The sequence below is a fragment of the Labeo rohita genome, chromosome 7 (genome assembly GCF_022985175.1).
Source record: "Labeo rohita strain BAU-BD-2019 chromosome 7, IGBB_LRoh.1.0, whole genome shotgun sequence".
In the NCBI taxonomy this organism is placed as follows: domain Eukaryota; kingdom Metazoa; phylum Chordata; class Actinopteri; order Cypriniformes; family Cyprinidae; genus Labeo; species Labeo rohita.
The window spans coordinates 38,647,155-38,666,729 of record NC_066875.1 but is presented as its reverse complement, the minus strand read 5'-3'; the positions used below and the strand labels follow the sequence as shown (position 1 = coordinate 38,666,729).

The window sequence follows — 19,575 nt, the reverse complement described above, 5'->3', positions numbered from 1 at the left end:
GACTGAACGAATCACTCCCCCGAGACGACTCGTTCTTCCCGAGTCACATTAAAGATTCTTTCAAAATGAAAGAATCGTTCAAGAACGAGCCATTACTAATTCGTAGCGTCGTAGACGCGCATCCCAGAGCCTGTGCTACACCTGCTTTTGTGCTTAAAAAGTATACAGATTTGTATTTTTCGACAAAATGACCGATTGTTTCGCTAGATATGACCCTTCTTCCTTGGCTGGGATCGTTTAGAGCCCTTTAAAGCTGCATTTAAACTACTTTTTGGAAAGTTCAAAGAAAGACATGAACATCTTGGATGACAAGGGGGTGAGTAAATTATTTGTAAATTGTTGTTCTGGAAGTGGAATTCTCCTTTAAGATATATTAAGAGATACAAATTTTGATTAGGCCTATAATAAAGCAATAAGCCCCAAGAAGCCATGGTTTATCGTGAATTTATAACAGCTAAAGGGGCATTGTTAGGCACAACGTGAAGCGGAGTAAAACAGAGCAAATAAAGTGCAATGATTTTAATATAAACATTATTCTTCTACCAAACAATGTATTTTCTCAGAAACGGTTGTGGTTGCAACAAAGTGGTTGCCGAGCAACACGCAGATGTAAACAAAGGTGTATGTTTGTAGTGTAATTTACAACAGCTTCGAAAGTGGCTCAACCAATCGGAATCAAGGACCAGAACTATCCGTTTCATAATAATATTTTAGCAAATGTTAAAATTAACATGAACTAAGATTTAAAAAATGGTTTAAAGTTTTCACTTCCAATACAACTAATGGATCCTTACTGTAAAGTGCTACCATTATTTTTGATTTCCTCTATGAAGTATCCACCTTATTTTTCCCGTAAGAGCGGGTGCAGCCATTTATAAATTTTAAGGGTCCGGCTTCCGGTCTTGTCTGTGTCCAGCTATTTTTAGCTGTACAAACAGTTAATTTGCTGCTTGATATTACAAACTGGTGTGTCTCACCATATTATGTAAATGTGTTATCTTAAACGCAAACAGTTTTACCATTTACTGCACATTGTTATTCTTCTTGTTATTTCCCTGTAGAGGCTAATGAACTGGAGGTCTCACCCATAGGCTTACTTCCGTGTTGAAGAATGTGGATACTATTGTGTAACTACGATGTTTTTGTCATTTTTCCCCATCATATATTTTTGTACATATGAGTACAAAAGAACCTTTAGAAACTCCAACCTTTTGTAAAAGTAATTGTGATGCTTGCCTTGATCTTCAACTCCATACATTAACCTCAGAAAAAAAGACACTTGACAAATGATTCTTCAATACCCTTTCTTAAATACAGTATATCTTGGAGATTTTCATGAATTTGTTTAGCTTAAAACAAATGAAAAACAAGCATAAAACATTAGGAAGACCTATGTCCTTAACATCAGTAAGGTCAAAAAAGACACTGCACTGGCATGTCGGCACAAACTAACAATCACATACCCAAAACCTTGCAAACCTTTTAAATTATGTTTGCCACATTTCATAAGTCATCAAATAATACATTTTTTTGTGTAAAATTATTTTCCAATAGCTAGTGATTACTTAAGTTGGTTGACCTTTAACTCAAAATGAGAAAGTGCAGGGTAACTTATTAAGTTTACATAATAGTTTCAAAGCTTTGTTGTGGGACATTGACCTGTTGATATATTAGACACAAGACTTCGACCAAATAAAGGCTGCTTCATAGCCTGTCATCTGATTTATCATCAGCAACAGCTGTAGAATGATCATAAACATTCTGTCATGTAAACTTTTAGCTAAGATCTTAGTAAAAAACTATTGTGCAAACTGGTATCAGATCGAAGGTGTCAGGATATAAAGCAGCCCAAGGGAACATTCATTTCTGATGGCTTTATGCAATTAAAGAGAAAAAAAAAACAGACATAAGACAAAGATATGAGAAAAGGTACCTCCTTTGCCAAAAAAAAGTGTGCAATACTGTTTTATCTATTTCAAGACTGCCAGCATGTCAGAGTTGAAGCTTTAAGAACGCAAATATGACATACTGCTGTCAGAAGTACATGGCACAGTCTAAAAGAAACCACAACCCTAAATTCTGGAGTGTCATTTAAAGAAAACAAACATAAGCAGCAGAAAAAAAAGCATGAGACAGAAAAAGTAATGTTAGAAATGGCACGTATGTCAAAGAAAGACTGAAAATTTTGAGCCAAAATGACTCAGCTGGGGTTAAGACTCCAAGTTCAACTATACTCCATTTTAAGTCTTTAAGGACAGGAAATCAAACACCAAACTAATAGTGTTTGCCCAATCAAGTAATTTGCTCCTGGAGAAGTCCAAAACAGCCTTTGGATTCAAGTCTCAACAAGAACAAAAAAAAAAAAAAAACTCTTTGTTTGATAAGATTCCTCCAAAGTTCAGTTTGGATAAAGCAGATTCTCTAGCCAGGTTTCTTAGTCCAAATCATTGTCCGTGCATCAGCCTCTCTGTTATCAGTTGTAGTGGAACTTGAAGTGAAAGTTTCCACCCTCAAAGGGGTTGAAGCCAAAGGGCCATTCTCTGGTTCCTCCACCTCCACCCTGCTGATTCTCGGGGTCCAGGGGGTCCTCGCCGGCATCAAATTTCTGACGCATTTCTGTACAGAAAACAAAGAAGAATGCATCAGTTTGAAGTTAAACAAACGTCCTACACATGTAATCATTTTTTTAAACGTGTTTTTGAAATTGTGTGTGTGTGTGTGTGTGTACTTGTTTTTGCTACATTGTGGGGACCAAATGTCCCCACAAGGATAGTAAAACCTGAAATTTTTGACATTGTGGGGACCGGCTTGTGGTCCCCATGGGTACAAAAGCTTATAAATCATACAGAATGAGATTTTTTGAGAAAGTAAAAATGCAGAAAGTTTTCTGTAAGGGTTAGGTTTAGGGGTAGGGTTAGGGTAAGGGGATAGAAAATACAGTGTGGACAGTATACAAACCATTGCGCCTATGGAGAGTCCCCACAAAGATAATAAACCAGACTGTGTGTGTGTGTGTGTGTGTGTTTTTATATATATATATATATATATATATATATATATATATATACTGACTCCAAGCTTTTGAATAGTACAGTGTATAATGTTATAATGTTACGAACATTTTATTTCACATAAATGCTGATCTTTGGATCTTTCTACTTAAAGAATCCTGACAAAATGTACTGAACTGTTTTAAATATTGATATGATAATAATAAATGTTTCTTGAACAACAAATCGGCACATTAGATTCATTTCTGAAGAATCATGTGACACTGAAGACTGGAGTAATGAAGCTGGAAAATCAGCTTTGATCACAGGAATAAATTACACTTTAAAATGTATTCAAATATAAAGCAGCTATTTTAAATAGTAAAATTATTTCAAAGTTTTACAGTTTTTTCTGTACTTTGGATCAAATAAATGCAGGCTTGGTGAGCAGATGAGGTTTCTTTAAAAACATTAAAAATCTTACCGTTCCAAAACGTTTGTCTGGTAGTGTATATTACAGAAAAGTACTAAAAAATGCTATTTTAAATTGAAACAATATTTTACAACATTATTGTATTTATTAACTAATTGTATTTATTAAATGTATTATTGTATTATTATTGTATTGTTGCATTATTAAATAAATGCAGCTTGGCTGGGCATACTTTTGAGTAACAGTGTACATCCAGCAATAAAACAAGCTGAAACTAAATGTTACTGTGAATTGATTTTTTTTTTTAATTAATCATAACTAATATTCCTTTTTTGCAGGCCTAATATTTGTATGCTTTTGAGAACAAATATGTACCAACACTTTAGATAGCATGTTGCAATAACAGATGTATAAAAATAACCATAACAACCCATGACTTGAGAAAGTGAAGTAATCAAAAAAGCTAATGTTTTGCCAGTAACAGAGGCGGGGTTTCACATTTGAAAAACCAATCACATTAGAGAAAAATGTATACATCCATGCTATATAAACTGCTGCATTACTGTTGCGGGGATTCTCTGTGATTGGATGGGCTGACAATAGAAATTTTCAGTAACAGACTGATAAGGACTGAAAATAATGTCTTCATGTTTCATTTATTTTCTGCTGTCATCTGACGTTTTCCTACCTGGATCTGTGAGCACTTCCTTTGCTGATGCGATATCAATAAACTTTTTCTCTGCCTCTTTCTTGTCTGCTTCAGATTGGAAATTATCAGGATGCCACTGCTGAGCCAGCTTTCTATACGCTTTTATGATTTCCTGTTTGTTGGCACTCCTGAAAACAAATGACAAGAAACAAGCACTTCAGTCAAATAACCTTTTTTTTTGGCTTACACAAATATGCATACATGCTACATACATTATTATTATTACATATCGCAATTGTCCCAGCAACAACCTATTACCATATTTTCTGCATTATTATCATAAAACAGGACATAAAGAGTTACACTGCCAGCAAAATTTTTAAGGCAGGACTTTGATCCTTAGTCATTGCCTTACCTGCTGACCCCCAGGATCTTGTAATAATCTCTCTTGCGAGACTGCTTGAGGAGCTTCTGTGCTCGTTCAAGACCTTCACGAATCTCCTGGTTTTCCTGGTCAAACTCCCGTGCCTCCTGATAGTCTTCCACAGCTTAGAAAAGGAACAGAGGAAGAAACATGAGTTGAAATGATATGGTTAGAATATTTGATTCATTATATAGTAGTCAGTGAGTGTTACCTTTCTCATATTCCTGCAGTAGGATGTAGGCCTCCGCTCGGTCCCGGAGGATGTAGATATTCTGAGGTTCTCTCTGGTGGGCTTCTGAACAAATGTCTACGGCTTCCTCAGCACTCTTCATCTAAGGAAATCATAAGAGAGGGGGAGAGAAAAACATAACTAGTGAGGCTAGACAGTAAAACCAGACTTTTGGTGTTCTAATTCTTATTAACCTTTAAAGTGTTTATACAATATAAATGGTGATTACTAGCACAGCTAGACAAAAAATCTTAATTAAATTTTGTAAAGGAACACACTTTGACTAAGCAGAAGCAGATTCTCTCCTTTGCTTTATTAGTGTAGAATGCCACGTTCGGCTCTGTTCGCATCACAGATTCATATTTCTCAATGGCCTCCTGATACCTGCCATTTAAGAGAAAAAAAAGAGGACAAAAGAATTAATAAATCATCAGAACTGCAAAGCCTGGAATAGTAGAAATTATAAAATAAATTGAACACTAATGAAGATATAAAACCATTTAAAATCAAATCAGTAAGATTTCATATAATATATATATTTTAAAAGAATACTTTTATTCTATATTATAAATGTGACATTTATAATCTTACAACATTTCTATTTTCAAAAAAGCTGTTCTTTTTTAACTTTCTATTCATCAAATGATTCTAAAAAATGTCGTTTCCACAAAAATATTAAGCAGAACAACTGTTTTTTAACATTGATAATAATCAGAAATGTTTCTTGAGCAGCAAATCAGCATATTAGAATGCTTTTTGAAGGATTGTGTGACACTGAAGACTGGAGAAATGGCTGCTAAAATTCAGCTTTACCATCATAGAAATTAGTTGCATTTTCATAAATGTGACCCTGGACCACAAAACCTATCATAAGGGTCAATTTTTTAAAATTGAGATTTATACACAATCTAAAAGCTGAATAAATAAGCTTTCACTGATGTATGATTTGTAAGGATAGGGCTATATTTGGCCAAGATACAACAATTTGAAAATCTGGAATCTGAGGGTGCAACAAAAAAAATCTAACTATTGAGAAATTTGCATTTAAAGTTGTCCATATCAAATTCTTTGCAATGTATATGACTAATCAAAAATTAAGTTTTGATATATTTACAGTAGAAAATTTACAAAATATCTTAATGGAACACGATCTTTACTTAATATCCTAATGATTTTTGGCATTAAAGAAAAATAATTTTGACACATACAATGTACTGTTGGCCATTGCTACAAATATACCACTGCGACTTATGACTAGTTTTGTGGTCCAGGGTCACAAATGTTAAAATAATAATTTAAAAAATGTAATAATTTCATTTGACTGATACTGATAAAGACTAATAAGTATGTAATACGTGATAAAATAACTAATACAATAAAATAAGATATAGCTAAAACTAAAATATTATACATTTATAAAATAATTTGGTAACACTTTACACTAAGGGTCATTAGTTAACATTAGTTAACTACATCAGTTAACATTAACTAAGAACTAAGAATAAACAATACTTCTACAGCATTTATTAATCTTAGTTAATGTTAATATCAGAATTTACTAATGCATTATTAAAACCACAAGTTGTGTTTGTTAACATTAGTTAATGCACTGTGAACTAACATGAACAAACAATGAACAACTGTACTTGTATTAACTAACATTAACAAAGATTAATGAATAGTGTAATAAATGTATTGTTCATTGTTTGTTCATGTTAGATAATACATTATCTAATGTTAACAAATGACACCTTATTGTAAAGCATTACCCATAAATTATAATACAACAAATTTCAAACAAAGGCCAAAATGAAATGCAGGGTTGCTGCAGGATTTTTAAGCTCAAATTTAAGACCTTTTAAGACCTTTTTTAAGACCTGCACAAATAAAATTAATACCATATGAACAGGGTAGGGCAATGTCTATGGCTAAATATTAAGCTGTAAAATGACTGTAAACTACTGTAAAAACTGATTTACAGTTCAGATTTTTCACAAAAACAAAAAGTTTTATAAAATGATACATTTCACATTTCTTTAAAGCACCAATTTTTAAGAAAATAGATGAGTCCAAAATATTACTTATATTAATTTAAACAATTATTAGCAATAATGATTAAATTAACTTAAAAAAACATACAAATACATGATGTTAGTGTTTAGATTTTTAAGATGAATTATCTTCTTAATGATCCACCAGTTCACATTTACAGCTCTGCATGTTTGCAGGGTAAAAACATGGGTCACTTTTCGCTTTGGTCTGAACAAAAACAACCCCAATACTGTTGTTTGTTCCTATGGAAACTATTCATTTTCTTTCCATCTTATTTTTAATGTAAAAGCTGGCATAAACTTGAGTGTTCAAGGGAGTGTCGGCAATCTCCATTTAGCCTATTTAGCTGTCCAAAACAGTTCATTGTGCTGCTGGATGTTGTAAATTAGTATTTGTATTCAAATTATTTTACATTTATTGAAGTACTAATAAACACTAATTTGTACAGAAATTGTTTTACTGTTTACTGTACTTTGTTAAGTGGGTCACACATCAGGTATGAAGCGCTGCGGCTAATGAACTGAAGTCTAGAATATATTGAAATAAATTAGGTTAAATATTTCAAGAGGGTTACCAAGGGGTAAGTTTAGGGTTAGGAGTTGGTTAGGACAATAATTAAGTCTATATAAGTGTATATAGCAATTGCTATAAATAGTATGAGCTGTTAATGCATACACACAACAAATAAATAAAATAAAATAAAATAAAATACCCCTACAGTGCCTAGAAATGTGGTCCTGAAACTACAGCCTCCTGTATTGTAAGAACACCCTACTCAAAACAACAGGCTTATTGAAATGCACATTCAATCTCTGCCAGCAGATGGCGCTTTCGGAACTGCAGACGTGTGTTTCCAGTAACGTCAGTACACAAAGCAGCTCAGCACCGGATTTTGAACGTGCAGCGCTCATGTTTATTTAACGAAATCATAGCCTTTCGAAGTTTAATCGTCACACTAAGCTGTATCCCAATTCTGGTCTTCCCGTGCCTAAAATTTAAGAACCTCTTAATCAATTAAGACTTTCTTGTATAATTTAAGACTTTTTATGACCTTACATTTGATACAACTAAATTTAAGACTTTTTAAGTAACTGCAGGAACCCTGGAAATGGCTCAAAAATGAATTTGAGTTAGGTAAGCCTAATTAAAAGGTAATTTCTAGAAGTGACAGGGCAGTTTTCAGCACCTCTGTTCTGAGATCAGCTCTTCTGCAGAGTCCAGCTGCTTGCTGAGCTTCTTGACCTGTTTGTAATGAGCGAAACACTCCTTATCATCCTGATCCAGCTTCAGACACTCACGGACCTGACTGAAAACAGAAACAAAGAGGGAAACACAGTGAACAGCTGCAAAAGAAAGAGACAACTTTCTTTTTTACATTACATGAGGTTGTTACATTATCACTACTATATAACGACATGCACACAAGTCAGTGTTTCCCATTGACAACTGTAAAGGTTTGACTCTAGAACTGTCCTTAAACCGGCTTACAGAAGATGCTTTAATACTTTCTGTATGATTTAATAACCAAAGAATGTGGCTGTCATTCATACTGAATGGCATACTTAAGCGAGTCGTGATGTTCGCCCAAACTGTAATGGAGTTGACTGAGTTTGAGGAAGCCTGCTCGGTTGTCCGCACGAAGACGCGTTGCTGGCGTCAGGTCCATAATGGCCTTCCGCGGATCCCCAAGTCGGATGTAGCACTCGGCTCTTAGCTCTCGAGACTCCGGGTCCCAAGGAGAGAGCTGGAAATACAAAGAGTAGATGACTATAACAAAGCTAGATGACAACTAAACAAACACACTGAGTTTTTAAACATCCAGAGACATGTTGAGCTTATGTAGTTTGTTTTTGTATTTTATTTGTAGGGCCATGAATTTCAACAGCTCATATAAGAGAAGTGATAAATGATAAAATGTTAAATTCTTAAAGAATACTTAATTAAACAGCCCAAAACTCTAATATTTTTAGTAAAAAAATGAATTAATATCATTAAAATATTTTTATTTAGTAAAAGCTATAGTAAATAAATTTATAATGCTACATTTTTATTTCAAATAAATGCTGTTCTTTTTTATTTTTTTATTCATCAAGGAATCCTGTTCAAAAAATATGTTTCTATAGTTTCAACAAAAAAATTATTAAGTGACACGACTGTTTTCAACACTGATTATGAGAAATGTTCCTTGAGCATCAAATCAGCATATTAGAAATTAACAATAACTTGGCAAAAGCATTGAAAAAAAAAATTGGCAAAACTTTATTTTAAGGTGTCCTTGTTACACGTTACATGCACTTGCTATTATAATAACAATAAACTATGCATAATCACATGCAAGTAACCCTAAGCCAAACCCTAATCCTAACCCTAAATACATGTAGTTCATTAATATTACTCAGTACTTAAATGTATAATTACACTGTAATAAGGACACCTTAAAATAAAATATTTTACCAACCCCAACATTTGAACAATAGTATAATTTTGGGTTTCTAACTTAAACAAAGCTACTGTGTGGATTCAGAAATCACACAAGTTCTATAGACGAATTTTATGCTAATTTTTGGGTCCCTTTTTAAGCTTGACAGTATAAATTAAACGTGACCCTGGACCACAAAACCAGTCATAAGGGTAAATTTTCTGAAATTGGGATTTATACATCATCTGAAAGCTGAATAAATAACCTTGTTGGGATAGGACAATATTTGGCCAAGATACAACTATTTGAAAATCTGCAATCTGAGGGTGCAAAAAAATCTAAATATTGAGAAAATTGCCTTTAAAGTTGTCCAAATAAAGTCCTTGGCAATGCATATTACTAATCAAAAATTAAGTTCTGATATATTTACGGTAGGAAATTTACAAAATATCTTAATGGAATATGATCTTTACTTAATATCCTAATGGTTTTTGGCATAAAAGAAAAATCTATAATTTTGAACCATACAATATTACTACAAATATACCCGTGCGACTTAAGACTGCTGCATGTGCATTTTTGATTTCCAGATTAACTCACCTCTATGACTTTCTCCAGCACCTGGACTGTAGTGATGTAGTCTCCACGATGATGGGCCTCATGTGCCTCTTCCTGGAGTACCTCCAGCTCCTCGGTCTTGTGGAGCTGATCATGTGCTTCCTCGTGGTCCGGGGAACGCTTCAGCTGCAAAAGAGAAACGTTAACAAAGCAGTGGGCAGGAGAACAGAAACAGCGCACCAAGCAGATTCAGAATGTGATCTGGTTTGAGAATGAAGTTGGCAGGTTTTAAAAGAATAAGGGAATTGTTTCACTCACCACTGCTAGAAAGTCTTCTCTGGCCTCCTGAGTACTTCCCTGCTTCAGTAGGATATTACCCCTCTGCAGTCTAGCCTGATAACACACAGGTGCACACACACCATAAACATGCAAATACAGTACTGCCACCTAAAACTTAATTTGATATCACAACAACAAAAACAAACTCACAGCAAGGAAGTCTGGCTTGAGCTGTATGGCCTGTGTCAGGTCAGGAAGTGCTGACTTGGACTTTCCCATAGCCAGGAAAACAGCGGCCCGTTTGTAGTATGTCAGGTAGTTCTTAGAGTCACCCTCTGATTAAAACATTTGCATTTGTTAATGAACTGCATCTTTGTTTTATTTTAAACGTGACACTGGACCACAAAACCAGTCACCAGTCAATTTTTTGAAGTTTAAATGTATACATCATCTGAAAGCTGAATAAATAAGCTTTCCATTGATGTATGGTTTGTTAGGACAGAACAATATTTGAGATACAACTATTTGAAAATCTGGAATCTGAGGGTGCAAGAAAATCAAAGTATTGAGAAACTCACCTTTAAAGTTGTCCAAATGAAGTACTTAGCAATGCATATTACTAATCAACAATATTTATGGTAGGAAATTTACCAAATATCTTCATGGAACATGATTTTCACTTAATATCCTAATGATTTTTGACATTAAAGAAAAACATGTATAATTTTAACCCATACAATGTATTTTTGGCTATTGCTACAAATATACCCGTGCAAATTAAGACTGGTTTTGTGGTCCAGGGTCAAAAATCATCTGCGTAACCTGAATCTAAATGCATTTAAATACTAATTAGCATCAAGTAAAACAATTCATTTACAAGTCATTTAACTGCATGGTTTGTAAATGTTTTGCATTTGTTTTTTTTTATTTTTTTTTTTTATTCTAATTATTTTAAAAGATTTAAAAGTTTAATTTATTCGTGAAATGGCAAAGCAGAATTTTCAGCATCATTACTCCAGTCTAACACTTGTGCTGCCTAATATTTTTTGAGGAAATCATGATTTTTTCATCTTTGATTAATAAAATGTTCAAAAGAACAGCATTTGCTTAAAAAATAAATCATGTGTAACAGTATAAATGTCTTCACATGTCAATTTTATGCATTCTTTCTTAAATAAAAGCATTAATTTCTTTAAAAAATCTTTTGAATGGTAGCGTAGGTTCGATATGTCACCGTGTTTGTGTATATATGTCTTACCCACAGCTGAATGATAGTGAGACAGGGCCTCAGCCAGCTGTCCGGCTGCCAGCAGCTTACGGCCCATTTCCAGATGATGCTCAATCTCAACAGGTGTTGCTCCTAACACACCTGAAATAAAGAGACAGGTCACTTAAACATGACACCTGCTGAATTTTCATAATTTTCATAATAATTCTGCTTTTTGAGGCAGCTTTGAAAACCCTCCATCTGCCTGAACGGATTGAGTTTACATGCCTTAAACTTAAAAGAAACTTAAACGAAAATCCTAAAGGGTTCCTTGGATGCCCATTATCCACAAGTTGATATGATTCTTTAGCGTCTTAATGAAAAGTCTATAACATACTTTGGTTAAAAATTCTCAATGGTTGTGTAAAACAACACTCTTTTTACCTTGTCAAACTGAGCTCTGCAAAAATCATCCCATTCTGAGGGATTGTTCCTTTAAATGCAAATGAGCTCTGCTGGGAGGCACATTTCCTTTACAAACAAATGGAATCCACTGCACCTCCAACGGCTCAGATGTCGGGAGTAAATGACGACCACTATGTTCATTATTACATCCAGCAACACAACACCTCAATCGCTCAGTCGAAGATATTCTTGTCTAACTTACATCCCTGCTCCGGCATCGAAACAATGGAGGTCGGACTGTTACAGCTGATCTGAGGTAAGACGCTCATGTCAATCAACTATCGTGGGAGAGGCCTCTGTGGGTGTGAAGCCACACCGACAGGCGTCTGAGAATGGCTTGATTTGAAAAAGGGGATACTATTTTTACAGATTATTTAAAATCACTGCATGGATTTTTATCATTATAGGGTAGATTTGTACATACACTGCCAACACTACAAACAACATGTAAAAGCGAAGTTTGCATCCGATGACACCTTTAAAAGGAATTCAACATGGCATTCCACTGCATCCATGCTTCAGTGAAAACTGGCAAAACAAAAAGTGAAAGCACTGCAGTTGTTATGGAAAACAAAAGCTAAAATGACTTGAAAAACTACCACCTTTACTTACTCTAGTATGGTTTCTGTTTTAACATTAACCAATAAAGATCTCTAAAAGCTTTAAATGCATGATATTATCAACTCCAAAGTCAAGGTAGACGGTCATTGTATGTTTAGTTGTCACAACAATGCAAACTAATTAATTATTTAAAAACAAACTAAATAAATCTTGGTTTATGTCCAAAACATGGTGTTACCATATTAAATATACAAAAAAAATAACATGGTAGTATTATGCTGATTCTCTGCTTGACCAAAATCAGATTCTAAAGGAAGTAATTTAACTTAATTTAAATTTTATAATATACTTGGGTATCAGAGGGCATCAAAATGCTGTCTAGATAGGCATCAAACAAAGTTTTAAAGTCAATATGACTATATACTATTATTTAATAGACTTCTTCCTTGACACTTCCTGTTGAGCACCTGTGGAGGTACAGTGGTAGAATTATAGTAGCAGATGATGGCATCATAGTATTCTGATATATATATTTCATTATTGCTATATTCCTGTACCATGATTTTAAGTGATACTTCAAAAAATACCATAGTATTACCATGGTCCTTGTCCAAAAACATGGTAATGCTACGGTACTCAACAGACAACTGGGGAAAAAACTAAACAAAGCAAAAAAAATTCAAAAATCTGGAACACCGGATTTCTTTTAAATAAAAGTAAGATCTCAGGTATGAATGGAAAGTGAAATCTATGGAACAAAAATAATGCCAAAAGTATTTGAAATAAAAAATTTGTTGAATCACACAACTGGGGAAAAAAATGCATTGCAATTAACAGTGCTTACATTTTAATGCATTGTAATTTCAGGGGTTGCATTTTTGTGCGCTGCATTTTAACATGGTTGTATATTTAAGTAGTGAATATTTCAATCAGAAACATTTCACCAACTTTTTCATTGTTAAAAATTCAGTAATTAATATTCACCTCACAAAGTCCATTTCCAAAATATTCAGTTTGTTTAATAATTCCAACAATAACATTCGTCAGACAATTTTCGGTTAATTTTATTTCACTTTACAAATTCGTTTCCGAAAATTCAGTGGTTCAAATTCGACAGCTCTTAGCAGCGCACAACCGGGAACTGCAGGAAAAGCAGTAGAGTACCGGTAGAAGATCACCATCTGCTGTTAGACGTCCTCACCAGCAGGTGGTGCTAGCGGCTGTAAACGGCTTCATCAACAGGCCTCTGCAAAGCGATATGTGGCCAAGATGGACCAAGCGGTGAGTATTAAATACCAATTAAGACATAAAACCGAACTTTACTTCTTCAATTGCCTATAGTAATATGTCATTTCTTTTTACCTCGTGTAAACATGATCTTCTTTCACTGTAACGTTAAAGTTGATATAACGCAATAAATGTAACACATCACATCCAGTTTTCCTGTAGTTGGCAGTTATGTTACGTTTTAGAGAAACCAACGTAATTCGCAGAGAACGACTTGTTTTTGCTATTGACTTTTATTTGCAACAAAAATGTGCACTACAAAAATGTTTTGTTGTGTTTCCAGTCCAAATACTGTAGCATAAGATTCTTAAATCGAGAAGTTTTTAGTAGACAAGCAACAAGTAGTCTATTGTTTTGTTTTCTGGGGAAAAAAAAATAATATATATATATATATATATATATATATATATATATATATATATATATATATATAAGTCGTTCTCTGCGAATTACGTTGGAAGCTGTTTACACCCGCTAGCACCACCTGCTGGTGAGGACGTCTAACAGCAGATGGTGATCTTCTACCGGTACTCTACTGCTTTTCCTGCAGTTCCCGGATGTGCGCTGCTAAGAGCTGTTGAATTTGAACCACTGAATTTTCGGAAACGAATTTGTAAAGTGAAATAAAATTAACCGAAAATTGTCTGACGAATGTTATTGTTGGAATTATTAAACAAACTGAATATTTTGGAAATGGACTTTGTGAGGTGAATATTAATTATTGAATTTTTAACAATGAAAAAGTTGGTGAAATGTTTCCGATTGAAATATTCACTACTTAAATATACAACCATGTTAAAATGCAGCGCACAAAAATGCAACCCCTGAAAATACAATGCATTAAAATGTACGCACTGTTAATTGCAATGAATTTTTTTTCCCCAGTTGTGTAATTCAACAAGTTTTTTATTTCAAATACTTTTGGCATTATTTTTGTTCCATATAGATTTGTACATACACTGCCAACACTACAAACAACATGTAAAAGCGAAGTTTGCATCCGATGACACCTTTAAAAGGAATTCAACATGGCATTCCACTGCATCCATGCTTCAGTGAAAACTGGCAAAACAAAAAGTGAAAGCACTGTAGTTGTTATGGAAAACAAAAGCTAAAATGACTTGAAAAACTACCACCTTTACTTACTCTAGTATGGTTTCTGTTTTAACATTAACCAATAAAGATCTCTAAAAGCTTTAAATGCATGATATTATCAACTCCAAAGTCAAGGTAGACGGTCATTGTATGTTTAGTTGTCACAACAATGCAAACTAATTAATTATTTAAAAACAAACTAAATAAATCTTGGTTTATGTCCAAAACATGGTGTTACCATATTAAATATACAAAAAAAACATGGTAGTATTATGCTGATTCTCTGCTTGACCAAAATCAGATTCTAAAGGAAGTAATTTAACTTAATTTAAATTTTATAATATACTTGGGTATCAGAGGGCATCAAAATGCTGTCTAGATAGGCATCAAACAAAGTTTTAAAGTCAATATGACTATATACTATTATTTAATAGACTTCTTCCTTGACACTTCCTGTTGAGCACCTGTGGAGGTACAGTGGTAGAATTATAGTAGCAGATGATGGCATCATAGTATTCTGATATATATATTTCATTATTGCTATATTCCTGTACCATGATTTTAAGTGATACTTCAAAAAATACCATAGTATTACCATGGTCCTTGTCCAAAAACATGGTAATGCTACGGTACTCAACAGACAACTGGGGAAAAAACTAAACAAAGCAAAAAAAATTCAAAAATCTGGAACACCGGATTTCTTTTAAATAAAAGTAAGATCTCAGGTATGAATGGAAAGTGAAATCTATGGAACAAAAATAATGCCAAAAGTATTTGAAATAAAAAATTTGTTGAATCACACAACTGGGGAAAAAAATGCATTGCAATTAACAGTGCTTACATTTTAATGCATTGTAATTTCAGGGGTTGCATTTTTGTGCGCTGCATTTTAACATGGTTGTATATTTAAGTAGTGAATATTTCAATCAGAAACATTTCACCAACTTTTTCATTGTTAAAAATTCAGTAATTAATATTCACCTCACAAAGTCCATTTCCAAAATATTCAGTTTGTTTAATAATTCCAACAATAACATTCGTCAGACAATTTTCGGTTAATTTTATTTCACTTTACAAATTCGTTTCCGAAAATTCAGTGGTTCAAATTCGACAGCTCTTAGCAGCGCACATCCGGGAACTGCAGGAAAAGCAGTAGAGTACCGGTAGAAGATCACCATCTGCTGTTAGACGTCCTCACCAGCAGGTGGTGCTAGCGGCTGTAAACGGCTTCATCAACAGGCCTCTGCAAAGCGATATGTGGCCAAGATGGACCAAGCGGTGAGTATTAAATACCAATTAAGACATAAAACCGAACTTTACTTCTTCAATTGCCTATAGTAATATGTCATTTCTTTTTACCTCGTGTAAACATGATCTTCTTTCACTGTAACGTTAAAGTTGATATAACGCAATAAATGTAACACATCACATCCAGTTTTCCTGTAGTTGGCAGTTATGTTACGTTTTAGAGAAACCAACGTAATTCGCAGAGAACGACTTGTTTTTGCTATTGACTTTTATTTGCAACAAAAATGTGCACTACAAAAATGTTTTGTTGTGTTTCCAGTCCAAATACTGTAGCATAAGATTCTTAAATCGAGAAGTTTTTAGTAGACAAGCAACAAGTAGTCTATTGTTTTGTTTTCTGGGGAAAAAAAAATAAAAAAAAAAAATATATATATATATATATATATATATATATATATATATATATATATATATATATATAAAGTCGTTCTCTGCGAATTACGTTGGAAGCTGTTTACACCCGCTAGCACCACCTGCTGGTGAGGACGTCTAACAGCAGATGGTGATCTTCTACCGGTACTCTACTGCTTTTCCTGCAGTTCCCGGATGTGCGCTGCTAAGAGCTGTTGAATTTGAACCACTGAATTTTCGGAAACGAATTTGTAAAGTGAAATAAAATTAACCGAAAATTGTCTGACGAATGTTATTGTTGGAATTATTAAACAAACTGAATATTTTGGAAATGGACTTTGTGAGGTGAATATTAATTATTGAATTTTTAACAATGAAAAAGTTGGTGAAATGTTTCCGATTGAAATATTCACTACTTAAATATACAACCATGTTAAAATGCAGCGCACAAAAATGCAACCCCTGAAAATACAATGCATTAAAATGTACGCACTGTTAATTGCAATGAATTTTTTTTTCCCCAGTTGTGTAATTCAACAAGTTTTTTATTTCAAATACTTTTGGCATTATTTTTGTTCCATATAGATTTGTACATACACTGCCAACACTACAAACAACATGTAAAAGCGAAGTTTGCATCCGATGACACCTTTAAAAGGAATTCAACATGGCATTCCACTGCATCCATGCTTCAGTGAAAACTGGCAAAACAAAAAGTGAAAGCACTGTAGTTGTTATGGAAAACAAAAGCTAAAATGACTTGAAAAACTACCACCTTTACTTACTCTAGTATGGTTTCTGTTTTAACATTAACCAATAAAGATCTCTAAAAGCTTTAAATGCATGATATTATCAACTCCAAAGTCAAGGTAGACGGTCATTGTATGTTTAGTTGTCACAACAATGCAAACTAATTAATTATTTAAAAACAAACTAAATAAATCTTGGTTTATGTCCAAAACATGGTGTTACCATATTAAATACACAAAAAATAACATGGTAGTATTATGCTGCTTCTCTGCTTGACCAAAATCAGATTCTAAAGGAAGTAATTTAACTTAATTTAAATTTTATAATATACTTGGGTATCAGAGGGCATCAAAATGCTGTCTAGATAGGCATCAAACAAAGTTTTAAAGTCAATATGACTATATACTATTATTTAATAGACTTCTTCCTTGACACTTCCTGTTGAGCACCTGTGGAGGTACAGTGGTAGAATTATAGTAGCAGATGATGGCATCATAGTATTCTGATATATATATTTCATTATTGCTAAATTCCTGTACCATGATTTTAAGTGATACTTCAAAAAATACCATAGTATTACCATGGTCCTTGTCCAAAAACATGGTAATACTACAGTACTCAACAGACAACTGGGGAAAAAACTAAACAAAGCAAAAAAAAATTCAAAAATCTGGAACACCGGATTTCTTTTAAATAAAAGTAAGATCTCAGGTATGAATGAAAAGTGAAATCTCACCGTCCAACTGTAGGTCCAGGACCACACAGAGCAGAGACAGGGAGGACAGGACACTGCTCAAACCTCTCCACCGTCCCGACTCCATGATGACATTTATCACACCCCCGATGTACAACCGTGTGTCGTTCCACTGTGTTTCACAACGCGCAATAGGACAGAAAGTGTATTTATACTCAGATCATCATAACAGCGACATATCCGGCATACTTGGCAAGGAGGAGATGTTTCTGTTGTCCGGGTTATAAATATGTCCGAGTGGAATAAAGGAATGCGAAACTAGTTCCGCGGGTTTCTCGATAATCTACACTCTGCCGACTGCTGAGGTAAAAAAAAAAAACGTGTATTGTAATTGACAGGGAGTTGTTTCTTAGCTCAGTGTGACAGTGACCGTGCACAACAGCTGTCGGTCGTGTACTTTAGGAAGTCTGCTCTTGTTGAAACCTCCTGGGTGTACAATTCAAATCGCCCTACATTTCAGCGCGGTGACTGGCTGCACACATCCGTGTTTGCCGACAAACGTGGTCCCGTCCCATTGGCCGAATTATTTTAGCGCACTGGACGGACACGCCCACGTCCTGCAATGGACTGGTAGATGATATGACCCATCATTTACTTCACATGAAAAGTCTATTCTCGCTTGGCTTTTAGTCTCGATGATAAAGGAACCCGTCGTTACCATGGTTAATATTCTATTCTATTCTATTCTCTACTATGTTGTTACAGTATTATAGAACTAAGAACAGAACTTTACAAAATGTTCCATGTTAACCTTCTACCAAAATACCACACTACACGCAATGTAGTTCTCATTTTACAGAAAATATAAATAAATTAAGGCAGTGTAAGAACAGTGTAGGAAATTTTCGAATATTTAACATGATAAACATGGTTATTATTTGAGTTATTATTTGAGTGTCATTATTTGAGTGTCAAATAACATCCTCTCCAAAAATAATAGGATTTCATGGTTTGTGTATTTGGACCTATTGTATTCTGTTCTGTTTATACTGTTTTATAGCATTATAAAATAGATGAATAGAATAGAGATTAAAAGAACAGAATAGAAAATAGTAATGATGGTTTCCACCAAAATGCCAAGTTATCATTATTACTGAAAACAGAAAATAAGTAGTGTTACCTGTTTCAAACTGAAAATCTTGAAGGGGTTAATATGTATAAACAAAAAAATTTAAAAATTAATGTAGGACTTTATTAAATAGTGTAAATTATATAGTTTTGTAAGAATGGAGAATAATACGCTATCAGTCAATAGTTTTTGAATGGTATTTTTAATGTTTTTTTTAAGGAAAGTCTCTTCTGCTCACCAAGCCTGCATTTATTTGATCCAAAGTACGGCAAAAACAGTACAATTCTGGAATATTTTTGCTATTTAAAATAACTGTTTTCTATTTTAATATATTTTAAAATATAATTTATTCCTGTGATTTCAAAGATGGTTTTTAGCATCATTACTCCTGATCCTTCAGAAATCGTTCTGCTCAAAAAGCATTTATTATTATTATGTTAAAAACAGCGGAGTAGAATTTTTTCAGGCTTCTTTGATGAATAGAAAGTTCAGAAGAACAGCATTTATCTAAAATAGAAATATTTTGTAACATCAAAAATGTCTTTATCAACACTTTTAATCAATTGAAAGCATCCTTGATATATAATAGTATTAATTTCCAAAAATTTTTTCCAAAAAATAAATAAATAAATAAATAAAATTTAAAAACATATATACTGACTCCAAGTTTTTGAATGGTGTAGTGTATAATGTTA

The 19,575-nt window shown here is 33.6% G+C and overlaps 1 protein-coding gene across 1 annotated transcript; it reads right to left on the bottom strand.

Moving 5' to 3' along the window:
• Positions 1-1,290: 1,290 nt before the first annotated feature.
• dnajc3b (DnaJ (Hsp40) homolog, subfamily C, member 3b) lies at positions 1,291-18,246 on the bottom strand. Its single transcript, XM_051115789.1, has 12 exons — positions 17,794-18,246; positions 11,292-11,402; positions 10,244-10,368; positions 10,073-10,147; positions 9,797-9,940; positions 8,340-8,521; positions 7,964-8,083; positions 5,004-5,109; positions 4,708-4,828; positions 4,488-4,620; positions 4,112-4,260; positions 1,291-2,616 (listed from the first exon to the last, which is right to left on the bottom strand). Exons 1-12 carry the CDS (start codon positions 17,876-17,878, stop codon positions 2,474-2,476), a joined length of 1,494 nt encoding a protein of 497 aa, XP_050971746.1. The 5' UTR covers positions 17,879-18,246; the 3' UTR covers positions 1,291-2,473.
• Between the last annotated feature and the right edge of the window lie 1,329 nt (positions 18,247-19,575).

Coding starts and splice junctions, on each gene's coding strand:
- dnajc3b (XM_051115789.1), bottom strand. CDS start 17,878: ATGGAGTCGGGACGGTGGAGAGGTTTGAGCAGTGTCCTGTCCTCCCTG. Junction 10,148..10,243: donor TCAAGCCAGACTTCCTTGCT/GTGAGTTTGTTT, acceptor GTGTGTTATCAG/GCTAGACTGCAGAGGGGTAA. Junction 8,522..9,796: donor TGCTGGAGAAAGTCATAGAG/GTGAGTTAATCT, acceptor TTGTATTTCCAG/CTCTCTCCTTGGGACCCGGA.